This window comes from Dufourea novaeangliae, unplaced genomic scaffold (assembly GCF_001272555.1).
Source record: "Dufourea novaeangliae isolate 0120121106 unplaced genomic scaffold, ASM127255v1 scaffold101, whole genome shotgun sequence".
In the NCBI taxonomy this organism is placed as follows: Eukaryota; Metazoa; Arthropoda; class Insecta; order Hymenoptera; family Halictidae; genus Dufourea; species Dufourea novaeangliae.
In genome coordinates, this window is record NW_015373989.1 from 4069789 (window position 1) to 4096165 (window position 26377).

The window sequence follows — 26377 nt, forward strand, 5'->3', positions numbered from 1 at the left end:
TAAATATACTCCGCGGCTGCATCCCTTCGTCCTCTCCTTCCCCTTTCTAGAGGATCTAGGAACGCGCGGTCCAGGCATTCAGGTGCAAATTGCCCGACTAACGTCATTCGCTACTTCCGATCTTCCTGTCGGTAGGACAGCAGCATTGTGGTCAGGGATCACGAATGGACGAGAGAACTCGACGCCTGGGATTCTGCGAAGGGTTTACGCCCGCGATTATCGTGCTTTCATCGAGGGGATCACGGGGATGGGGTGTTCGAAAGACAACGGTGATTGTTCCCCCGGAATCGGTACTGTTAATGGGCTTTCGTGGGAATTCGAGGAAATCGAAGATTCAATGGGCACCATGCGGTCATTTAGGACGTGGAAGGGTGCTCGTTACAGGTATTAATTGTTACCATTCTTTCTGTATCTTCGGGTTAGTAGTGAAAGGTTCGAGAGAACGACACAGATGTTTGCTATAAACGAGCTTTATGTACAAACACGACTGTTGTTTCTATACAACGTGGTTCTACATCGACTTGTTTCTGGATGTTTTTGTGTTATGCACGGTTTTCTTATCTTGTTATTTACAAAACTTTGTAAAATTATAAACGACGGACCGGCTAGTTGGTAGGCAGTGTGGTCCGACGCCTCAGATCCACGGTCCGAGGCGACTTTCGAGAACATTGGCAGCGTCGACGCGTCCCATCAGTCTTAAGTGGTTCAGGAGGTCCGCGAGGGCAGTGGCCTCCTGATGTTTCGCCTCCCAGAGGTCCAGGATGTGCTCCGTGGGGCTCGCTTTCGTCGCGAAGTAATCGACGTATCTGAAATGGAATCGTGACGGATATTTTAGTCACGTACTCCTCTTTTGTCTGGGACCAAGATCGCTGACGATAACTGACCGGTCTACTTGCAGCCTTTGTGCTAACATTCTCCAATCATTGCCCCGAGCGCTTGGCGGATCGAGACACTGGCAGAGCTGTTTCCTCAGCGTTTTCGAGAATCTTGAACAAAATCTTCGTATGAGCAACATACAGTGAAATCTGATCGAACGGGGGGATATGAGGTACCTGAATGGTCTCGGAACGACAGATTCCGTCGACCTGTTGGAGTTCTTCCCGCGTAACACGATCGACGACTCTGTTTTGGTAGATCTCTTCCCGCTGGACCCGTTTCTTTTCATGAAATCGAGGTCGATCCTCAGGAACAATGCGTGCTCATCGAAACCGCATTGGCTAGCGCGTAGCTCGAAACTCAGTCTCATCTCGCCAACGGTTTTCTCGATCCTGAAGGATCGCTTTATACTGGTTCTCGTCGACGACCAGATTCGACGATGGGGAACCTCTTGGCGTTCTACGAATCCACTTTCTCTATCCTCTAGTTCGATACGAAGAGGCGATCCGCCTGCTCTGAAGCCTAGGGTTCCGTTGTCCACGCGAGTTCCGCCCAGACGACGTTCCTAGATGGATTAAAACGATCATGGAACGTCGTCAAACGTAGTATTACTGTATCGATCGGATTAACAAACTCCAAAGTCCGCGGAAAATTGAATCACTCACCCGATCCACCAGAAGCTTGAACGCAGCTTTTGTGTCTTCGATCAGATGACACCTGACGTGATCTCTCTCTCGCGACAAGAAGACAGCCACGCAGATCCTCTTCACCGCCAGTCCAGGAGCGACAGAAGAGTTCTCACCAGCTACTGCGTAGGCGCTGGGCGTCTCGGTGACCAAGAACACCCCGGTGTGATCAAGCTGTGCGAAAGGTTGTCCGGGAAGATTGATCGGTTCTCCGCCCAGCGTCAGGATCTTCCGCCACATCATCGTGGACGTAACGTTCGAGCTTGTGGACGAGTTCGTGGAGTTACTGGACCGTGTCTCCAGGTCGAGGTCCGTGGACCAGAGGCTCAGCTCCCAATTATCTGTCCTGAGTTCAGCGCAGTGCTCGAACTGAAGAATCACGGGCTTCACCAGGTCGACGTCACTCGGCCCGCAGGCTACCACAGCTGACAACAAAGTCAGACCAGGCGGAAGACCTGGCCTAAGATAGTCGTCTCCAAGAACAGCTAAGTGTAAACTGTGTCGACGACCTCGGGGAACTGCTCCTTCTGGGACAGACATGGAGACTCCAACCTCAGGAACCACCAACAGGGAACCTTGCTCGTCTACTATCGCTCTAACGATGAAACCACCCGAATCTCCTTGACTTTTATCATCATCTAGTAAATCGTCCTCGTCGTGATCGTCGTCGTCTTCATTGGTGCTCTCAGCGTTCGCGTGACACGTTGAACCTAGAGGCCAAACATTACCAAAGAGACGCTTCTACCTTGTTCGGTAGATTCAACGCGTTGACAATTATTCCTTACGGGACGATCGACCTTCCTCGTTGTCGGACAATCCTCGACCACGCTGGGAGTTCCTACAGGAAGACCTGGTCACGGATGAACTCGGTGACGGCCTGGTGGTAGAGGGCAAAGATAGCTGAGGCACGTCGTAATGGTGCTCCGAGCAAGACCTGCGTATCGTTAAAGGGACTTTTAACGGGCGACAAAGATCGATCGGGGCTCTATATCCTCGTAAGTCGTTTACCTAGGCATTCTGGCCGCGTTCGACTCGTCTATCACCTGCTCGAGACGTCTATCGACAGACAGAACCGACCGGTTGTTCTTCGAGACGACCGACTTTGTCAGGTCACCGGGTCGCCGGAAGTCTAATCTCGCGACGCCGTACAGTGGTTCCATTCTCTCTTTCCGACGCATCAGTCGAACGAAGAAGATGGTTGTCAACGCCAGAATGATCACAGCAAGGCTCAGTGTGATCCAGAGGGCGAGTATGTTTCTATGATCGATCGATCGAGCTGCTGCGGTACAAACACGATTTCAAAACGGGACACGTTCTACAAACGGGACGGAGGAATTCCGATGCATTTACCTTCCTTGAAGACTCGTGGGCCGTCTTGTCCGAGGGCTGCGTGCGATAATACAGGGTAAGAAATGTTACTGCACGGGACCGGACGACACACCGTCTCCGAAACACATGGTTACTTTATCGCGTTAACAAGCGGAACGTGCGCCGAGGGAACGTGCTCCTCCGTGTGCATCGTTAATCTTTCCGGTTACGGGGCCAACGATTTACTCCCCGAAAATTCGACACGACCACAAAGGGGCATGTCATGATTTAAGAGTGACAATGGAGGTATTCGAGGCCTCCAACGACCGGTTAATCGAAGACGATTACGGTGCAGCCTTGCAAGAAGGTTAAAGTCGCGGCGCAAATAAAAGATCAACGGGATGGAGTGTGGGGGGGGGGCATCTTTCTGCGAGTCATTATTAATTTAAATCGTATCGTCCCCGTCGGCGCGCATGCAACGCTCATCGAACGCGACGCGAGAGAGAAGAGGAGCCCGTTCGCTCGTAATAAATTGTCCGCCGCCGGGCCGAGTCACCGGGAACGAATACAAGAGAGAGAGAGAGAGAGAGAGAGAAAAAAATAGAAGAAGAAAGAAACAAGAAAGGAACGAAAATAAAACACTGAGAACCCACAGTTGGAGCTCACCATTACATCGATCCGCGGAACAAGACTCGACGATGACGTCCTTGCCCTGACAGGGACGACCACCATTGCTCGCCGGGGGGTCGTTGCAGGATCTCCTCCTCGCTCTGGAACAATCGGGACCGCATGCGGACCACGAGGACCAGCTTGACCATCTGCCGTCGACCGCTGAAAGCAACGTGGTGAACTTGAAAATCATGATTAAATCTCGGTTATCAGATTCGACTGGCCCCTGCGATAAGAGACGTTCGGTTGCATCTGGGTGCCGTAGCTGTTTTCGGGGGATCCTTAGTCTTTGTACGGGGATCGTAAGCGTTACAGGGGAAGTGGATTTAGATCCGGCTTGAAGTTAGGAACCGTTTGACCGGCCATTGTTAATTTTATAATTAAATCGCTTACCAGGACAGGAAGGATTGCATTCGACCCTTTGAGTGGCCGGCCCGGGACAGCTCTGCCCTCCGTTGATGGGCACCGGGTTCGTGCAAGCCCGTGTCCTCTTTTGTACACCTCGGCCGCAACGGACGCTGCAGTCCGACCATCCGGACCAGGAAGACCACCCGCCGTTCACTGGGAACGAGTCCGAAATAGAGGGGGAATTGTTATTGGAGAAGGAGAGATCCTCGTCTAGCGAAGAACCCGGTGTAATTGTGTATTTGGTAGTCGATGACCGGGCAGAAATCGAATCGATCGGAGAAATGCTTCAGCAATTCGCGAGATTGTTATGTACTCACGTGCTGAAGTATTAGATTACTTATCGAATGTACGGTAAATCTACTATGATAATTAGACTGCAAAAGTTTATGCTAATTCACAATTTCAAATACTTAGACACTCTACTCTACAAAATTCTGAAAATTGAAATGGGACAGAATATTGGATTCTGCACTGGAGACTTTACTATGTTCATAATACCACATAAAACGTATTAAACTGGATTAAAAATCCACAGTATACATACGTCTAGCAATAAACGTGACCCACTGTCATCATACAGACAAAGTGCCCTAATACTTCCGAACGGTAGAGTAGGTACGTAATCTAGGAACATTTTGAAATATTCTCAAGGGGTCGCACGTCATCTCGACTATAACAAAACGGAGGGCTTCCTCCCGAATAATTTTCAGATTCATTCGTATCCTTTCTAACTCCACAAGTTCATTTTAATTCGAACGTTTAGTTTCAAATAAGGGAATCAATCCTCGACTTTATTGCCCTCTTACATCGAACCACGATGCGGGAAAAAAACTGAACAATGATCGCACAGGTTACAATCTCCCGAGCCTCCTTGTAAGACCCAAATATTCCAAATTCCCTCGTTAAACAAATGGCTGAACCTCCAATTCGATGCAGCATCCTCGCGATCAGACTAATACACACACACACACCACAGGTAATTATCGGCGACCGCCGCGATTACCGTTTCTAATTACTACTAAGCGATCACACACGACCTTCTGCAATATTCATGCGCGGCGGTGGCCGGTCCCACGGAATTGGCAAGAGGGTCTCACCGTAAACCGTCAGCACCGCCGGTTCACTGACCCGCCTCGCAGCGATGTTCTCGGCGACGCAGGAGTAATTCCCTTGGTGCCTGAGCTCGGCCTCGCCGAGTATCAGGTGTCCTTCAACGGTTTGCAGGAAGTTCCCGGCGAACGACAGATCGTTCGGTATGCCACCTTGGACGGGGGAAGGTGTCGTCGAGGTGGTGATCGTCTCCAGGGGCGAGCCATTCTTCAGCCAGTAGACTTTCGGCTGTGGGATTCCCATGGGCGGCGAGCATCGCAGCTCAGCGTTCCGACCCGCCTCGACCGACAACGAATACGGCGGCGACAGGAAGTGCTTCTTCAGGTCTGTGTCGCGATTTTCATTTTAATTCTCTTTTTTTTTTTTTTTTAATATTCCCCAGAACCACGGGGTCGACAGGATAGAAGAGGGATGGGAGAGAAATGACGGTGAGGGAGATAGGGCACTCAGCGATATTAGGGCGCGTGTACAAATGCAAGGGCGCTTTCATAGGGCCGCGTCTCTATATGCCTCGCTCGAACGACCACGTTGCCTGGCAGGGGAACGCCAGAAAAAGATTTTCTCGATCCGCGGCCACGAGGGCGGCTATTCGTCCGGTTCGCGACTGGCTATGGTATATTACTCGGGTGTACGTCGTGTATACCCCGGCAAAAATACCCCGCTTTTATATCGTTCGTGAAGAGCAATGCACCAGGCCACCATCGATGCACCGGCTACATTCTTGCCCTCGGTCTAGACTGCACTCTCGAGCCGATATCACACCGACTGCCTTTTTTTTTTTTTTAATACCGACGTGAATGGAGAACGGGAAACGATTAGCCACGCGCGAATGGTTTATTGAAATATAACTGATTAGCGTTTCCGTGCTGGGAATCGACGCATCCTTGTTCCCAGGGATTTTCTAGCTGAGTCATTACATCTAATTAAAGCTGCACCGTTAACCACACCGTGGCCGACTGTACTCACAAGTCGTATGGTTAATACGGTGTTATTAGTTGAGAAAAAAGTCTCATTATACGAGTTCTAGGAAGTGTTTCATCGCTGGAACTAATCGTCATTTGTTTTCTTCGTGCGTCAATGTGGAAAGAATAAGCCTGTTCGTGTGCATGTCCGTAGAGAAGATGGTCCGAATAGAAACTACGGTCTAAATATGGTGTAATTGAAAATATATAGAGAATAGTGGTGAAGCTACGACTCGAGAGAAAAAGAAGCTTATTTTAATTGCATATCATAAAGCAAACATGTTTTAGACACGTTGAACTGTGTCGTGAAGTAAAAGTGCTAGCTCACATTTAAACCTCAATCTTAATTCTTCCGGGCAGGAAGTTTTGTCTGAAAAATTTAATTCTGCATTCTCAATTTTTTAATTTCTTGCAAGATAATTTTGGTATAATGCTCCAAGACAGTAGCTATCTCATTTCTCGGCGGTTTCGTTAACGGTCTTCAGGAATTTTCATCGGCTCCGACGGCCATTTAGTAGTGAAGATTAATTTGATGCGTTTCTACGGTTCTTCTGAAGAGGATCGTCTGCGTCCACGCGATACAACTGTTTCGACGACAATGGTCCCGCGATTAGAGACACCGCGTGACGATCGATACCGCGTATTCAATTTCGAAAGCACGTCCGTTTCCTGTTTGCGCGTAAATACGGATTTAATTCTGCTTCCTGTTTGCCCCGCGTGTTTGCCCGCCGTGCGGCGACGCGTCTGAATGAAAATTGCTCTTTCGACGCGCGCGAACGCGGTCCCCGACTCCCACCGCGGACGCCCCGGAGCGAAAACAATTCACTTCCGTTCGCCGAGCGCGATCCACAGAGTCCTTTTCGCGGTTCGAATGACTCGCAGACGGCGCAAACAGAAAGTTCGACGAGTGGCGCCGATTCCACGACGTGACGGATATGAATTTAAAAATCTTATAGAGGGTAACCCACTTAACGTGAACACCTTAAATATCTCTACTTTTGATTTGTAGAAAAATTATTTTAACAAATGCTCAAAATGATATCCAACTTCGACACATTTTTGTAATAATCACTGTGTCACAGTTGCTTTATTATTTATATATACTTCCTTACATTTGTGGATTTTTCGTAGTAAAGGTGAAATGAAAGTGACACGACTATAGGTCATTACATTGGTCTTGACCTCAACTATTACGCCACGATGATGAAAATATGCAATCCCGTTCAAAAAAAACACGGATGACCTAGAAAATTCGAAAAATATGACCTCACATTTATGTGTATCTTAAAAAATGAGTGAGATATTGAAGGTGACCACGTTATGTAGGACACCCTGTATTCCAGGAAATGAACTCCACGTTTTTCCTATTGACATGAAGTATCGAATCCAAGGGCTTTAACGGGTTCCAATGAATATGTGGGTAACATTTCAACGATAGAGTATCCCATTTCCTGTGCGGGCGATTCCAGGAACAATTCCGTTAACGTGCAAGATGACCAAGAACGAAGGGGTTCTTGGGTCTCTCCCTCGCCACCTGAATTTGAATTCGAAGGAGGGAACAGGGGTAATTAAACAGAACTGGGAGGGTCGATAGTTTCCATAATTTTGATTCGGTATAAACGGTTCCAGGAGGGTGGATCGACGTTGGACGCAGTAATTGTAGCGTATTCGTGCCCGCGGGGCGTGAAACGGGGGTGAACAGTAGCGGTAGAGATCGCAAAGGGAGGGAGAAAACGACCCGGAGCGACCGACACCTGGAATCGGTCATAAAACGTAACTTCATTAACCCGATTAGCCGGAGCTGACTCCCGGAACAGGGGTTTCCGAGACACCGGAACGCGAAATTCACTCTCGTAAGCTCGCTGTCGGCGAGGGTTAACCGGGCCCCGGGTGTGGCGGCCGCAACCCGTTTGTTTTCATCCGATATTTCGTGACGCGTGAACCGAGCCGAAAATCTAATCGATATTCTATTGCAAGGCAAACACCTGTGAATACAGAGAGCCCCGGTTCGTCTCCCTCCGACCGGGTATTGTTCGAGTTTTTTTTTTTTTTTTTCGACCCACGGAAGCAAACGCGTATCGCCGTCGTGCAAATTGGGAATGGTAACCTGCGAATTGGTTTAACGAAACCCCGCTGAACAATGCGGCCAGACTTTCAATTTTTCGGGGAAAAAAGCCGCCCGTAGGACTAATGTCGCTGTTCGTTGGAAGTAAAAGTTGAAATAAAGTGATTAAGGGAGAACGTGTTACCGATTTAATGTTCACCGCCCTTAAATGCATGATTTCTCGAAATTTAATAAAATATCTGGGGACCTCTCCTTGCCAGTGCTGAGTAGCCTTCGAACACTCATCGAGGATTTACTGTAATTCTTGCTAAATGGTAGTACCATAAATTTAAGGGTTAATTATGTAGAATTAAAGTAAAGATAATAATTGTCATGTGATATTCTCTGTTAACTGACCGGGTATTGAAAAAAACATAAAAATTCCCAGAATCGATAACACTTTAGTATCCGTTTACACTCAACATCCCTGCTATTCGCTCCCCCCAAGGATCATAAACTCCCCTCCTGACTCATGCCGCTATATATATGTTAATACACCCGAAAAATGTTCCCGCAACAACTTTCCAGGCTTCCGTTTCTCCAATGAAGAAGAACATTTTCCTTATCCACGGAATCTCACGAGAAGTAGAAGAAATGTTCGATGGATAAACGGTTTTGGCAGGATCCACGCGAGAGGAAGGAAACGGGACGACGTACTGGAGTAGAGAAACTGAGAGATAGGAGAGACAGAGAGAGAAGAAAATGGTAGTCGAGAGATGGGTGGCGTTCTCTACTTACAGGCGACCTCAACTGTGGCTGGCTGCCCTCGGATCTGACCTGGTCCCGACCATGCCACGCACTCGCACTTGAACCTCTCCCTGCCGAAGTACTCCTCGACCTCGTTCCTCGTCACGTTCAATTCGACCTCCACGACCCTCGTTCCGGTCCGAGGGTCGACGAAATCCTGGTGCTGCGATCGTTCCGCCTGGTCACCGTTGCACTGAAAATACACCTGTAACACCGAGCGACCGTAATTCGCGGCTATACGCGTAAAGAGGCCGACGTGTGTCCGCGTCAGGCGGAGCTTTGAGTGGTTAATAAGGCCTCGAGTGGAAAATGACGCTGGGGGGTGTCGACGACGTGGCGGTTAGACCCTATTTTGCGAACGCGTGAAACGGCACGGTCGGCCCGAAACAACGCTCTGTATACCCCGTTTCCACGGAGAAGTAACCCTATGAAGAGGGCTTTGTTTCTGGTTTTCGACGCAACTAGCCGGATCCCATTGTACACGCGGGAAACGAAAAACCGGGTGTGAAATGGACTTTAACGCGCCAGTGTTGTTGCGCGCATCCTAACCCCGGGTAATTTGGGGTCGAGAATCTTGGAACGTGGGACGACAGTGTTTTCATGCATATCTGTATCTATGATGGAAGAAGAATTTAGAAGTATTTTGTGTATAGAGGAGAGTTTGACCGTTCGTGATATTAAAAAGCTGGATAACATAAACTAGAGTTTTAACGTTTTAAATTGAAGATTTGTTCTACCCTGTTCGTTCAATTATGATAATAATGCGCGTAAAGTATTTTTGATAGCACTCTTTTAATCTTCGAAACGGTTAAAGTGAAACACGGTGAGTGGGGTTAGTTATTCATAGATCTTGCTCCATCAATCAAATAGATCCTTCTTTATTCATGACTCACAGCTATAAGTGCTTTCGGTTACTATAGCGAGGAAAGTTTTAGCATCCTCGAAATTGCGTGTTCCATACCACAAGAGCATGTGCAGCGCGGCAGTGTAGGGTAGCTGGTTTCCCCTTGACGACGAACGTGTCGACAGGCTCCGCCAAGAAGATCGGCAACGAGCCACCAGCGATAAGATCGGTGTCGCTGGTTCTAGTCGCGGTTTCATAGTCACCGTAGTCATAGTCATCCACCGGATAATTCTCCTCGTCGTCCTCCTCCGTGTCGTCCTCCTCGTTCGTGTCTGAAACAAAAGGGTGAGTTCACGCAACTTCAGATCGCAGATACAGAAACTTTCGTGTTAACTAGCCCCCCTTTCCTAAATTAATTCCGAACTATGCACCCCCTTCATGAGACAGTTTGAACTTTATTTCACGTGTCTCGTGCTACCTTATTAATCCATCAAGATACACCAATTAAGGATGTAATCGACTATGTAACTATTTCCTGAAGGAATAGATACAATGCATGCCATAATTATAAAACCATTATTTTATTGTCAATCCTTATAACCACTATTTTCTAGGAAATATAATCATTATTTCTCAATACGATTTCAAGCTTGGTATACTTGCATCGTTTTTATTTTAACGACAATACATAAGAATTGAAAATCCTACAAGCAAAGAACACCAACTGGCCGACTTCGATTTTAACGTGGTCTTCGATTACATTCATAATATATATCGAAGATTCGTAGACCTTTAATTGTTCGTGTCTTTAAAATTATCAAGTGTCTGTACCTAATATTTCACATAAATCCTCAGGAACCTATATACTATCATCTTAAAAATCCCAGTTAAAATCGAAGTCGCCCAATTCTGGTCCTCCCTTGTTATGATGATTTTACAATTACGCCACGCAGTATATTAAATCAAATCATCCCAAAAATATCGAAACCGTATCGCGATGAATCGCAGCTCAAACAACTCATCTCGACGGAACTTCCCCGATATCCCTCCTGAACATTGAATCCGCCGTCAACGCGTTAACTATTCCCCCAATCATCATCAATCTTCGCCCGAATCAGCAATTTCCTCCCGCGTTTACGCCAAGCGTTCAAATCCTCCGCCAACGGAACGCTCGAGTTCACCATCGGGTATCAAAACGGCACTCGTTTCACGCATTTCCCTGTTCATCCTCAGCTCCAAAACGGTTCCAATTTGCTCGATCATTATCCCGTTAAGTTATTACCCCGCGAACATCCGATAAAGATTGGACACAGCGTACATACGGAAGAGTAAAACGATGTGTGTCTGTGTGTATACATCGCATGGAGAACGAGAGAAAGAGAGAGCAAGGGGGGTTAATTCACCGAGCGAAACGAGCCACGGCCAAGGATAGATCCGTGGTACCGCGTGCGCGCTCGTTTCCTCGATCATCGTAACCGCGTTAACAAGCCGATCGGACGTTCCGTAGCGCGCGCGCGGACGGCGTGGCGGGGCCTGGCCGCGGTAAATTTAGTCGTCGAGGCGCGCGATGGAAACGGTAAAGCCCGGTTTAACGATGCGTACGGGATTTTACGTCGTGTATCAGTCAGCGGGATCCGCTCGCTTAGGAGATCTCTTAGTCTTTACACTTGGTGTACTCTGACCGTACGCTTCTATCTATCCGTTTCTCTCTTTCTCCTGTCGCGCGGGCACGGTGAAGCAGAGTCGTGCAGGAACTTTATTACCCTGCACGGCTAAGGGAACCGCGTCCCTCTTGTTTGACTCGAAAGCAGTAAACCGTCGGGGACTGGGTGAACGACGATTACCACCGCTGTCACGCGCTAGGAAAAACATGTCACGATTTTCGAGCCACGGGCTTCTCGAGGCATATCCGTCTGTCGCGGTAAATTCGCAGGCAGGAATTTATCTCTGTCGGGGGATGAGACTTTCGTGTGTCCCCTTTCCCTTCGATCGTCACGTGAAGTCGCAATGCCGTTGGGATTTAGCGTGATGTCGGCGCGAATGTCTTTGATATCCAAGGGTTGATGCGAGGGTAAAGATTTTCGGGATGTATAGATCTAAGATAATGCTTTTTTTTTCTTAGAATACCTTGACTTTGGTTATCGTATTTTTTTATTGTAACAAATAATTGCTATTTTGTGTATCGCAAAAAACAATGTTTGAGAGATTAATCTTTTGAAGCGTTCCGTTCGTATTTAAGTGTATAAGAAAATGTTAAAGATAATGTATGTATTATTTACTTTCGATACGAGAGTTGCAACAATCGTAGTGCTGAATGGTAAACCAAGGGGGATCTACGTATAAAACGATCCTTACTTTCGAGCGCGCTGGCGAGCCGAAGAAGGGCCAGAAGCAGTATGCTGGTCTTCATCTCCATCACATCTCACTGCGTCCTACGTAACAACCACCACCATGGCCAAATGAAAACAAGAAAAAGAAAAAAAGGGCAAGACTGTGAAAAAAATCAACGATCCACGTTTCTCTCGGAATCCCAAGTGTCATAACACGTGTCACCGTCCGTGTAACGAATCCTATCCTCTACGAATCAGCATAACTCTCCACGATTCGATCGACCGCGATCCATCGTCCATCCCAGACAGGTGCAATCGTTCCCCATCGAGTACCCACTGTACTCTAAACAAAAAGCACCCCTTCCAGCCACGCGTTTTCTCTACCAACGTGATCGAATAGAAGACACCAGTACCATTAATTAATCCCAGTTCTAAAAAAAGAACGAAAGAATAGAGGAGCCAGGGGTTGGCTCGCACTTGGTCGGTTGCACTTCCGTTCGAGCGTGCAACCCCGGCTGGCGATGATGAGAGGACGGACTACTACACGTGACCGGCGGATGGCTGGCGAATCAGCGCGCGATCGCAAAAATGCAAGGGAAGGAAAGCGAATGTTTTGGGGGTGAGGGGGGAAGAGAACCGGGTGCAGTTCGAGGGTTGCCTGCACGATGCTCGCGGCTCGGCACGCGGTCGACGACTGAACTTGCCGACGTGCGCGCACCTCTATATATACATATATACACGTCTCACTTCGATATCGTCGCTCTTCTTCATCCCCTTGTCGTCGGGGGTGGTGGTGGTGGTAGTGGTGGCGGCGATGCTGGACGGCGGGGTGGTGGAGATGCTTCGGTGGTGGTGGTGCTAGGCCCCCTGGTGCCCGCCGGAGGCTGCGCCTTCTTCCGCGAATGCCGATCCTCCTTCCGGGACAGGAAGATCGCGGACGCGTGGCTCCGTTCCTCTGGTTTGCGCCGTTACGCCCGCGCTACTTCCACTCGATTGTCATATTTACGAGTTATTTCGCCTAGGGGCGGGGTAGGGAGCGATAAAACCGCGGCAACGTTCCAGCGAACGATGTGAGAGAGAAGGGGGATGATGACTGTTTGGGACGATTTCTGCACGACCCCCCCCCCCCTGTTTGTTCGAGCTTTGATCGCGTTTGCTCGAAAGTTTGTTATTCTTGTAATGGACTTTGCCGCGGGAACTTCGACGGGATTGGATTATCGGGATGAAGGAAATGAAAGTGTAGTATGGTATATGGAGGCGACGATTAGGACTGGTGGGGGTGTCATCTGTATTTTTATGGGGTGGGCAGAGTGGTGAAGAGATGCTGCGCGGTATTGTGATTGAAGGACCGTGAGTGATTGATTAGAAGTTCCCGTGGGTTCGAGACTGATTAATACACATCGTTTAGAGATTTACACCCCGAAAATCAATCTGTTCTTGCGCGTACAGTTACTCACGGAAGTCTTCGTACACGTCGTTTATGTACGTGAGATTCTGTCGCCTGTTAATATCTAATTTTTGTCACCGAGGATCCGTAGTTTCACTGAGGTGAAGTAGATTTCCACATTATCAGTTGAGAAATTCAAGTATTCCTACCAAAAATAAATAAAAAATGGTTTCTGCTTAATATCAAGATTTTCGACTTTAAAATAATTAGATGCAACATATGTATCAGTCTCACAATTTTGAAATAACGATTTAGATAAGTTATTCTATGTGTTGAAATGACATTTGCAATACAGTACGTAAGTTTGATCAAATAAAGGTAACAGCCTCCCGTGAACGAATCTGTGGTCACTGTAATTTGAAAATTCATCCCTATTATTTTTGCAATTTCTTTCGCCAACTCTACGGAACGACGCACTCCACCATCTTCCATTAAAATCTGTATGAATTAAGACACGACCTTGACACACTCGCGTCTCGAGATTCCAATTTCCTGTTCCCTGGTTCGACGAATAACGCAACCCGTTCGCCCGCCGGGGGTCATTGTTACCTCGTGCCTCGTCTGGCAGCTGGGCAGTCCGTCGTAGGATCGAATGAATATCATTCGAGGGGAACGGTCGGGTTGCACGCAACCCAGAAGGAAGGAGAGACCCGTTCGTCGAAGAGGATCCTCGCGGGAACGGATGGGATTTCCGACGGTCGATCACCGCCGTCGATCCGCTCGAACGTGAAATCGGATCCAACCACGGGAACGAGGTTAGACCTGTCCACGGCCGATGTTTTCGATCGTGGCTAGGGTGTAACGGTAAACTAGCTTCCGAATCGGTTGGTTACGCGTCTAAGAAACCGACACCTGGCACGGTGTAAATGAATCGCAATCCATGGACGGGGGGGATGGATCTGTTTCCGTTTCGTCTTGTGCGCCGGATTAACCTTCCTCGACACTTCGACGGTGTGTCACGATCGGCCTGTCTGACGCGAACGTATCCATTTCACTGAAGTGAATTGATGATCGATCGGACGAGATTGTTGGGATTGGATATTTGACCCTGACTAGGGTTGGGTTGGTTGTTCTTACGGAAGAGTCTAATTACACTGCAGAAACACTTTTATTCTCGTCGATCTTTTCTTAACCCTTTGCCTTTGAGTCAACGTGAAATACTAGATTGCTGATATTAATATTTAACTTTTAGAGTGAATGTACAATTGCGATAAGTAGACGAATTCCTTTTGTTTCCGGGGAATTATTGATGGTAAAATAATTATGGAGACTGCTGACATCAAGAATATCATAGGGCAAGGGGTTAAGTAACTCATACACGGTGAGACGGTCGCATGAGACTCAGTAGGCAGAAAAATAATGAAAATCGATTGTCTTTTTCTGCTCACCGAGTCTTATAGGACCGTCCCTGAGACCGTCTTATCGTGTATAGCCTGATGTAGTTTTTCAGTGGTGAACGTTTTAAAGGTACTTGCAAGGAGTGTCGAGGATAGATTAGTAAACTCGAAGTGGAGACTTTAGAAGGTGTCGGACCGCGGTGAAGTCTTCTTAATCCAGATGAACGCGTGTACACCGAGAAACGATACTCATGCCGGCCCCATCGAAGCTTGACTTACGCCGATGGCCCTCTCTCGCAGATGGTTATCGCCGTGCCGTTACAAGCGGCCTCTTCGAGCTGGTTAAACGAAGGTGTAGCAGCAGTCGCTTAAGCGATTTAACGTAAACACACGTAGCAATTTGTCCAGGGGTTTATGTTGCCCACGGGAGAACGGGACTCTCGCGCGGCAGTTTCGCGTGCATCTGGACAGGGTGGATGGGAGGCGGCGTGAAAAGGGGGAAAGGAAGAATGGGGAAAAAGAAGAGGGAGAATGGGACAAAAGGATCGTCGAAGAGGTAAAGGGACATTCTAGACTAGACGGAAGGAACCGGAGAAAAATGGATCGTGAGGGTGGAGCGGATACAGACAAAAAAGTATAAGGTTAAATATAATTTAACGTGCTTCGTGTTACTTACCTCAAAGATAAAAGGAAACAAATGTTTAATGTACCTGGCTACCTAATCGGAAAGTCTCGACGATAATTCAACCCTCGATTAATGTGAATATCGATCTACAGAACTCCTTCCACTCACGACATCTAATCCCATCGAAATAGTATACACATTTAATTCCATTCGAATCAAGACAGTAGGGGTCCGAAAATAGGCGGTAAAAAGGGGTACGAAAGGAAGCGAACAATAGAGAAGGGGCGTCGAGGAAAGAAGAGCGTATTCCAGACTGGGGAAGGAGTAAAAGAAAGAACGGAGAACGTACAAAAAAAAAAAGAATAATGGAAGAAGAAAAATGGAGCAGAAGGGTGGCAGGGTGGCAAAAGGAAGAGGACAAAGAGCGTAGGAAGGGGGGTTGGAAGGGTTGGAAACAATCTGGCGAGCGTTGTCTTACTTAGCCCGAAGGTGGATCGAGGAAAACAACGGTGGAAAGGCAGCCACGGTCCACAGCCGCGACTAATTGCGATCGCTAATTTCGCGCCGGTACAGTCGTCGTTCTCTGGGCGTTGGAAGAGAAGGGTCCAACGGGGAGAGAAGATTCCTCACGGGGAGAGGGGGAGTACAGCCCCAAGGTGTGCGCAAGAGTGAGACGGCTGTCCGTAACGCGTTTGAATAAATTATCGCCTCGTGCTTGTTCCTTGTGTAGCGTACGCGCGCGATATATCATGTTAAATCGAGATAAGCGGGAATTATTAACGCGGCCGCCGCTAGTCAGGCCCGACGACCGCTCGTGGATTGCTTATTGGAACGTGGAAGGACAACGGGGAGAGCTGTCTTGGGGGTGAATGGATACACTTGCGTGACTCGTGACGTCATCTTTTTGTGCCCACGCGCCTCATCTCCGGCGACTGTCTCGCGACATGGTTGAAATATTCACGGTGAAAGCGTTCGACGTGTCGGGGACGTCGAACGGACAGAATCTGGGAAGGGATGTGTTTGAAAGGGACTGTGATTCGGTTGGCGGAGCTGGATGTGGGGGGTTGGACGGGGGTGAACGCTGGCCCGGAAAGAATTCGTTTCCTGATCGTGTTCCGGTTTCCTTGATATTGTCGGCTCGAATGGTTCCACTGGCAGTTATTAATATTGAGTGTTTTCGCTGGACGGTTCATGTGAGTTGGTGTTGTTAAAATATTATGTGGGATCAGAATTGAATCAAGGTTAGTGAAGTGTAATGCAGACCAGAACTGTATTTAATTGAATATAAAACGATACGTTCAAGATTACAGATTATTATTCTGTAGACGTTGCAAGGCTGTTAGTTGACGCCTCGAATCCATACTCTTCTCTAAGTTTGTATCCACTGTGCTTTGTTCACGCTTCAATTCACACTGCCATCGTTTCAATTGACAGGCCACCGATCCCTCCGTTCTGTTAACGTGCCCTTGCAACCAACCACAAATACTGTTCCTAAAAGAAGATACCCTAAACTAAAGATTAGAGCCTAATCATTAGGCGTTTACCAATACAATAAATCCTCGATGAGAGTTTGAAGCCTCCTCGACACTGACAAGAAGTTCCCAGGTGTAGCTTGGAATTCTGAAGCTAATGATATTTGTTTCTGATGCATATGGTCATTTGTTTATGAAGTATTTAATGTTCAGTGCCAGGGAGCCTTCGAACACTCATCGAGGATTTACTGTAGAGCCAGGCCGTAGACCTCCTACACTCCTACAATTATACTGTTTTAATGACCATTTGACTAACTTCTTTAAAGTTTAATGACCGTGTGTTGCTTTATTTTTTTTTTATTATTAATATTTGTCTGTTTGAATAATCGGCAGCAGAGGTAGAATGGGATTTACCGATACCCATAAACGGCGATCAGCAGCGAAAACAGAGTTAACCAGCGTCGACTGGTAAATCATTTCATACGAGCGCACCCCCACCCTCCCATGCTCCGTACAACGAAAGCGTAGTGTCAAGAGACGTCGCGCGATGATTACGCGCAAACAAACGATTTTATACGAACGTAATGGCGTTTCACGTCATTAAACACACGCCGTGGGATCTCGTTTAAATCGTCCCCGTTAATTGTATCCACGAACTGTAAACAGGAATGACGAGCGACGGGACGCGTAACGATCGACTCGATCATTAAACAAGGATAATCCGTCGTCGGGGGCTTTCGGGCGAAAACTCACGTTGTCGTAGGCGGGTAAAGTACACGAGTTTGGCTGGTGGATCGCGGTCCGAAGGCGTCGCATCGAGGCGCCATTATTGTGGTATTCGAGCGTTTCTGGGCTCGGTTGAGGCTACTTCGAGTTCGCCTAGGGGGGCTCGGCGATTGGCCCCGTTGAGTAAGAGTCAATTGTTATTTAATTCCCTCGACGTGGGCGCGCGAGTCGCTCTCCTAATCCTGTTCATTTCCGTGAACCGTACCGCGAAGTCGACGGGTTCGGGAGTGTAATTCGAGTTTCGTAACGGTTATCGTGCTTGCTCGTGGATCGGGCCAATTTGCACGGAAATAGAATGGTAGGTATCGATCGACAGAATCTGTCTTAGAACAGTTTCCACTCGTGCGTTGTATCGCTTGATCGTTCGTCTTAAACGATGCATCGGAAGCCTGCAGCTTATCTTGCATTTTTCATCAACAAGATAATGTTAGAAGTTCGATGGGTTGATTTAAATGTTGGTCGATTCTTTGTTGAATTTTTTAGCATAAATGGATAGAGTTGTCCTATTCAGAGAAGGTCGTAAGTAACGAGTATTTTATTCTACTTAAAATCAGTTTAAAACTCAGGACTGTCGACGAGCTAATCTCACCCTCTATAAAGTATAATCATAATTGACCTACGAAAGCGGTTGACTCCCCTTAAAATCTATAGCGCATTTCGCACAACCAGGTGACGTTTAAATAATTTCACGATCACGATCTATTAATCCAAGTGTACAGTAACGCTCGTGTCAACCCAGTTCACCAATCACGCAATACCTATCCGGTTAATATTCCACGATCCATCCAATGCCCACGATCGTCATTCCGTACTGAACGTTTAATTATTCCCGCGAGATGGTATAGACGACTGCGGCTTCCACAACCTCGATGCCTCGATCGAGAGAACGTCGTGAAAGGTTCATACGTCGTTTCCGTTCGAGACATTATCGAGTATTCCGGGAAATAATTACGCAAACCGATCTACTTTCGTTCGCGAATCGCAAATGCGCCCACAGCTGCACAAATAGATCGATTTACCAAGAACGTGGGCGGGCCGACTATCGATCACCCAGGGGTGGGAATAGAGTCGAGGGACCGCATCGTCGTGCCATCAGATCGATCCAGGCCCTGCTAAGGGGTTGCGTTCCTCTCATATGGAACGCCTTAATATTTCAACGGCTGTGCAGCTGTTGTCTTCGCAAACTCGAGAAAACCCAGCGTTCACTCTTACCGATGACGAAACTGGAATGGAAGATCGGTCGATGGGGTAGGGACAAGGGTGGTCGATGGTGTTCGAGGGGGGTGGGAGACGATAGCTGCCGGCCCCAGTGTCGCCCGTTTAGGAAACGCGTCGCCGAATATTATTAATTCAACGACCGCTAAGAGGGGTTCGCGGTTCCACCACGAAACGTTACAGCGAAATACTTATTAGCCATCAGCTATTCATGGCGAAAGTTCTTGCCCACGCGCCGGTCTACGACGAGCACCACAGTTGGCGCCCTGCATATTCACGCAAGAAGACGAGCGATTAACAACCCGCGGGTATGTACCGTCCGTTCTATACACACTTCCGTTCAATGGAACGCTTCATTATGTAACGAACGAGGAGTCTCTTGAAACGGTCTAATCAGTGGTGATCTTCGAGGGGATGGGATGAGATTGTATTATGTAGCCTCCTCGCAACTGTGCCCCACTTTTGTAGATACTTTCCATTTACAATTTAATATTCAAACGGAAGCGATTGAAACTTGGACACTGTTCAAGTATCGAAACCCCTATGGTTTTTCAGTTGTTGTAAAATGTAAGACTTATGTTAATGCAAAAACAAATAGCCCTGGGAACAGAGGATCAAACTTTAGGGTACTGTTCTCTATGTTCTCCAATAGTGAGTCGATTTTCGAACCCCAGTACAACAGTCTCAGACTTTCCGGAAGAACCACCCGAGCAAAAAGGTATTCGAGCCCCGAATCCTCGAACCCGAAGGATTAATATCAGCTTCCTTCCGCGGTTCCCCACTGCGATACGTTAAATCCGCGAGCGTTCGGAGCATTCATAAGGAGGCTTTGCTCGTTCTCCAGAGGGGGAAAGTTTCCTCGTGATGAAAATGGAGACGCTTCGAAGTTCAGGCCGGGAGACACGGCGACGGCTATAGGAAGCTTCTGAGAAATTCTGCATAACCCTCGCTCTATAAATGTTCGACCCCGTGACGACTGGTGGAAGTTTAAACTGTAGGGGTGGACGTAAATAAAACATCGCGAACGTAACTGTTTTTTTTTTTGCTTTTTCCGCTGAATGATCGTGTTGTACGACAGATACATAGTTGTGTCGCAGTGATACCGATTCCTAGGGCCGATTCTTTTCTTTACATGGGAAGAGACACGATCCTGGGTGGGTTATACTTAGACCAGGATCGGCCATAATAGATGAACGACGGGACGATCGGGGCTGTTGCTCATGCAAACCTACGACCGTTCTATCCCCGGAAAAGCTAACCCTTCGAACCACCTCACGTGAATTTCACTTCCGTGTCGGCCGGTCACGTTCTGCGTATATTCCGTGAACGTGTATCGGCATATCCTACCACCAGGAGTTTTAAAGTGCCGCTCGTTCGGGAGGGGGAGGGGCGGTGGTTTCTCGTAAAATCTCTACGAGCCTGGAAGTTACGAACACGAAATGCCCGTGAAGAGACCCAGGAAAATCGCCGCCGTTATTCCACGACAAAGTGTCACCGAGACATCGGCTAACCGGAAGCCAGAGTTTTCCCAATGGTTAAAGCTGCTCTGGGAGATGCTAATAAAACGCGGGATTATATTTACTACCGGCCCGTGATAGAGACATTCGGTGTTTATTAGGTTGCTGTGAACAAGGACTGATTTCGGTGGTCGATGGAATTTCATTATAGATTTAGTATTACTTCGTTCTTATTACGGTTAATACTCCTACAAAACTGAACATGAAAACTTTGGCTGCACGGAAAATCACGTTCGACTATAATACTAATGATAATATTTATTTATAGATGGGTTATGAACCCTTTGGTACAATATATGGAAGTTTAGAATATTTAGACGTGATCCCCACCACTGGGCGCTTGACTTCCACGCTCCCCACCCCCAGTGGTGGGGATGACGTATGAACACTCAGTGCCGAGGAGTGTTCGTATACTCATCAAGAATTTACTGTATTTCCTTCATGTGAAGTTAAACCTGTATTTTCTGAATTCCCCTCACGAACCACATAAAAACTTCCAAAGGAATGTCTGCTAATGTTTATCTGTTCAAATAAAAAAACGGACACCCATAATAAGACAGTTAAAAAAAGTAAATCATTCCACCGCAACCAATTCCATCCACCGTTCCAGCCCTGATATCAATCCCCCGCCACTTCGCAGGCTCGAATCCTTTGCTTCCCGAGGATCCTCTCGAGGACACTCCGTTCGCTATGGAAGTTGGTGAGATTCGCTGATCGCTCCACGCAGAAGTCTCTGGTGTTGATCGAGGCCGCTGGAAGAGCTACTCCGTCGACGCGCGAGCAACGCTGTTAAAGGGATGAAGGGGGTGAGCGAGAAGTCGCGGGAAGGGAGGGGGAGGAGGAAAGGGGTTGCAGAGTCTCGAGAGGATACTCCCGGAGGATTTTCCGGCGTCGGGAGGAGGTAGGAAAGCCCCCGCAGGCTTTTCCCGACGAGAGAGGTCCTCACAATACGTCGTTACGTGTTGGCTAACCCTCCCCCACCCAACCCTCTCGCAGAGCGAGGGCTCGTCGAGTGGATAATCGTTTTAGGGAGGGCGCCACAGGCCCCGGCCCCGGTATTACCGCCTTTGTGGACGATGTTTGAACGCCGCCGGCACTCGGGCAATCAGCTCGATTCACAATCAGCGTACTTTCCCGCGCAACGCGAACGATCGCCGACGGAAACCGCCTCTCTCTTCGACGATTAAGTCCTCGTGCCCAGGGAATCCCCGATAGATGAATCGGCTCTCCCCCAACTTTTTTTTTCTCCCTTCCTTCTATTCGCTCGCGACAGAATGCGAATACCGTGGCTGATCTTTAAATCGCCGTTAAACGCGTATCCCGCGCGTGTCCCGTCCAGGGTTGGGACACCGTCGAGCCTGAAGAACGCCCCCTTTTTTTTACGTCCCCTCAGGTAGATTCGGACCCCATTCGGATGCAAATTCTTTTTTTCCACGTCGTTGTCGGCGAGCAACGCTGGAGGGAATTCGATTCGTTCGAGGGAATTTATTGGATTCGTGAGACGGTGCTTCAATTTATTTTTTTTTTGTTGGTACGCCGAAGGGTGAGAGGACTCCGTCGAGGAAAGTGTTCGGTTTATTGGTGAAGTTTACGTAATTCTTTTAGGACGTTTGAATTCCAAGGTGTTTAATTGATTAATGAATGCGGTGCAAATAACAAAGTAGGATCTTGATATTTAACTGATGGTAAACAGTGAATTGTTCTTTAGTTTCTGAGAAGTTAATTAAACTTCTCATCGCGAATTCGAATGGATGAATCAAAGAAGAGACCAGAGGGGACGCTTCTCAATGACTCTGTTCGATGACTTTGAATTTCTCCGGAGACGTTCCGTGGCTTCTGAAGGAGCGAAGGACCTTTGACAGCGACGTCCGCGAGTGGAATACCGCGTGAGAAACGGCAATTGTCGCGTAATCGCGTCGCCGAATTTATTATAATTTATTATCGGCCGTTCAGGGGGACGGCGAGGGTATGACAAACTGCTGCACGGCAAGAATAGCTCAAGGCTTTAATCGTGATTCCAGACAGAGTACATTTGCAAGTAATGATTAATTCATCGGTTCATGAATTAAAATGTTCACGATCCTCCATTGTAACGGTGAACGTTCCACCTCCGCCCATTGAGGACGCGTTTGCCCGACGCGCAAATCCAACGCGGGAGGAAGTTACGCTCGAATGGCGAGTTAATTCGGGGACTTATACGGGCTGCCTGGAGGGGATAACGCTGATTGTCCGCATCGTGTTTTCGCGCGAGGTGGAAAAAGAAAAATCATTAAATCGGTTTGTAATTCCAGATACTGTTAAAGATACTACTGTTAAGAACGATAATACAATGTAACAAGATTTCAATTCTAGTCAATTTTATATTTTGCTACAGAAATCAACCTGATGCTTAATTTCCGTGGTTCCTCAAAATTGAAGAAAAAAATAAAACAGGGATAGGAATATAATTTGAAGGATCATACTTTCCCTAATTATTTGTAATTAATTCGAAGTCCAATTCTTCCTGCCAAAACGATTAAGTGAAGAATTTAGGGAAGATATTAAAAAAAAGTGGAAAACCTTTACCCAATGTCTACTAGTTTCCGTATGTTCTGTAAACCGTATCTTTGACATTGGATAAATGCTGTTACTTAGACAATTATACCCTCTTCATCGTGGCACCCATGAAATTCCTCAGGACAGGATTACAAACATCGAAATTGCATCTCGATTGCTCCCCAATTATCCCGGAACGAAGTTATTTACGGCGTCTAGGAGCGTAACCAGAGTTTCCCGACGCTAAATCCGTGGAATCCTCGGGACACCATCGCCGCGAGATGCCTGGAGTCGCAGAAACGGCGGCAGTTCCTCCCGCTTGAATCGCAGCGAGCCGGAGGTTCGAGGACGACGAGAAAATCGTCGTTCCGGATGAGCACGATCGTCCAATTACCTCGTATACAGCGTTTACATAACGTATACACGCGCCATTCCCACTCCCTGCAACCTCCGAACGGGTTCGAAATCGTGGCGCACACGCGCCATCGCCCCACCCCCACCCCCTAACCGGCGGGTGGCCACAAGGCTTGCGCACATCGGCACCCTCGACGACGACCTCACGGCAACCGAAGTAATTACAGACGCGTTTCAGGGAGCACCGACTGAATACAGAAATTATGCAGATGGTGTAATAATATTCGCCACACGTTTGCCCGGGTCAATATTGAGCTAAGCCCGCTCGTAATTCCTCCGCGGAAGACGCGGTACAACGGCCGCGGAAGAAGTCGTGATGCGACGCCGTTAGATCCGTTTTAGAGGAAAAAGAAAAGATTGAAAAACAATATGATTTAATCTAAATTAGTGTTACTTTCGCTGCAGTGTCAGCACACCTGTATTTCAAACTTACCCTTCCTCACAAATATCCTCGAGATTACCTCTTCTGTTCAACGCTAAAACCACCCTGTCCAAACACTCCTCCATCTGAACCCATCGTATAATATCGTTTCCCATATCAATAACCCCAACATCCACAGATTTCTCCGGCAATTAGCGCGCATTAGCGACGGCGAACGCGGACCGACGATTTACACCGCTATCGAGCCGTAAATCCCTGCCGAGCTGACTTCCGGTACACGCGTAGAGAGTCCCGTGATGACGCCGTGGGATAGACCATCGCCACGGAATCTCGCACCTATCCCTTCCTCTGCTCGATTCCCGCAGCACAAGGCAGAGAGGCTCCGCGGCGAATTCGCGCCGTAAATCAGCCGTTAGCGAGTCAATTGATACGTCGCGAGCACTCTTCGCGTCCCCGGGTCCCCGTCGTTGACGTGCTTTTTGCCGAGGGGGCGTCGCGGGGTGATGCGGTCGTTAAACGCAGCCGCACTCGAGTACCCAAGTAACGATATGCTAAAGTCCGATGGGGTGTGGTGGGTGAGCGTGATAGGGGGATGTTTCACCCCCTTTCGGCTGTCTTCGTCCGATCGTCGTCACTCGATCCACCTTTTTCATGGATTCTCGCACCGTTTCACCACCCCACTCGCGTGTTTCTATTAGTCGTGCCTCTTTCACGCGATTCACCCCCACCCTCTTTCACCCTGTCCAACCCCCGTTTCCAGTCGCTCCTCGCTCGCATCCGCAATTGAACTTAGCGGAGGTGCAGCCGATGGCAAAGTGGCCTCTCGACGGTGAGTTACGTCGAAAGCTTCGTTCCAAACCGGGCTTCTGTCCATAACGGGACCTCGTTACCGATGCGGACGCGCCACCCTCTACGTTGGAACCGCAACAGGCGAGTGCACTCGTAAGAAAATATAACGCGCCTTGCGCCGGACGTGCCCGCACATCCAGTCGCCGCAACCCTCCATACACACCACCCCTTCTGCGGCTGGTTTGATGTACGTCGCTTTGCTGGCCCTGTACGCGGGGTCGTCGTGAGCCATTTTTTGGAGGGGGATATAATTCTTTGCCGCTATTCGGAGAGATTGTTTTTTGATTTTAGTCGCGCTGTATACATATATTAGCCTGGAACGTTCGGTTAGCTTGCGGGGAATTGAAAGAGAGTTAACCTCTTCAGGGACGAATTTATTAAAATCAAAAAAGCATAACTTTTTTTTATTTTTCAAGTACATACACGTATTTAAAATATATCTACGAATGTTAATGAGGAAGAATTTGCAGGATATTCTGACGTGTGTAACGTGGTAACGTTTTGTCATCTACCGTATGTAGAGTAAAATATAGCGTATCCAAATCCAACATCGTCACTAATGACTTTGCATTCGATCTGACGTGAACCGCACAATAGGAAAAAGAAGAAGAAGAACAAAACGATAAACTTCAATTACAAAAAATCCTATCGCATTATTTGACCGTTACATGGTTTAGATTTTCTCCCCTGAACTTTCCACAATGTAATGCGTTAGTCGACACAGTTCCGAACCTGGAAACCCCCATTGTCGCCGTCTCCGTGTTCCTTTCACGTGTCACCGGTACCATTCCCATCCCGCAAACCGTTCTACCTTACAGCCGCCGTAACGAATGAACTTTAAAGCACTCGTAACAGCTCTCAAAATAGCCGATCAACTATCAAGTGAAAGCGAATTCGTACCTGGCCGGGTCGCAACGAAACTTCGTCCCACGATTGTTCCTGTAGCCATTTCGGTGTTCCCAAAGTCGCGAGTTCATGCGCATTATTCAGAACTTGGGCTCTTGATGAGCGTCCCGATAAATATTGCATTTACAACAGTGTTTGTGGTTGCATTCCGAAGTTCCGCGACACAATCGCTACACCACCCGAAGAGTTATGAAACGCGGGGTTTCTCGAGGGCAACGATACCCACTGGAACCGGTGGAGTTGATAGTTTTCCACGGCGCAACACTGCAGAAGTTTATCGCGTGCCTCGATCGTTGCCTGTACTTTTCGATCTTGATAATGTTAAATTATTATTTAGCGGGGCAACCCCCATCCCCAATCGTACCCCAAAAACCTGGACGGCGAAGTCTTTATAACGAGGGGGTGGACGGGGTGGTTTCGAGGTTCGACGTTTTAATTGCCCGAGAACACGGAGATTCGGGTGGTTTCGTGGAACGGGAAATTCGTAAAACCGGTGAAATAATGCGATATCCGTAGGTAGGAATTAAACGAATATGATAATGCTCGCGTGAAACTGTGGAATTTATTTGGTCGCGGTTGAACGGTCAATTTTATACGGGAATGCAATAGTTTAAGCCGGGGAATCGATGTTCCGGGCTTTCCTATAAATAATTTCCGTGACATGTGACTCGATAAGAACATAAATAACGTTGGTTGAAATACGTGCTCCGAACGGCCGTTTAACGATATCGTTTCCAGTGGCCTCGGACGCCTCGTAGATCTCACGGATAGCGTCGAAAAGCACCGTGGAAGATCGTCCCCGGCATCTTTGTCCGGCATTTCCCCCGACTCAACGTCCCCTTTCTCAG

General features: G+C 47.9%; 1 protein-coding gene across 1 annotated transcript; it reads right to left on the reverse strand.

Moving 5' to 3' along the window:
- Nucleotides 1–634: 634 nt before the first annotated feature.
- LOC107187738 (netrin receptor UNC5C-like) lies at nucleotides 635–12130 on the reverse strand. The gene is made up of 13 exons (XM_015575900.1): nucleotides 12070–12130; nucleotides 9832–10046; nucleotides 8862–9075; nucleotides 5045–5383; nucleotides 3933–4100; nucleotides 3537–3701; nucleotides 2913–2948; nucleotides 2571–2841; nucleotides 2348–2496; nucleotides 1542–2272; nucleotides 1053–1441; nucleotides 885–986; nucleotides 635–806 (listed from the first exon to the last, which is right to left on the reverse strand). The coding sequence occupies exons 1-13, from the start codon at nucleotides 12128–12130 to the stop codon at nucleotides 635–637; spliced, it is 3012 nt and encodes a 1003-aa protein (XP_015431386.1).
- Between the last annotated feature and the right edge of the window lie 14247 nt (nucleotides 12131–26377).

Excerpts from the sequence above, each read along its gene's own strand:
- LOC107187738 (XM_015575900.1), bottom strand. The coding sequence starts at position 12,130 with ATGGAGATGAAGACCAGCATACTGCTTCTGGCCCTTCTTCGGCTCGCC. Across the intron at positions 4,101-5,044 it reads GGCGGTGCTGACGGTTTACG|TGAACGGCGGGTGGTCTTCC; the intron begins GTGAGACCCTCT and ends ACTCGTTCCCAG. Across the intron at positions 807-884 it reads CAAAGGCTGCAAGTAGACCG|ATACGTCGATTACTTCGCGA; the intron begins GTCAGTTATCGT and ends ATTCCATTTCAG.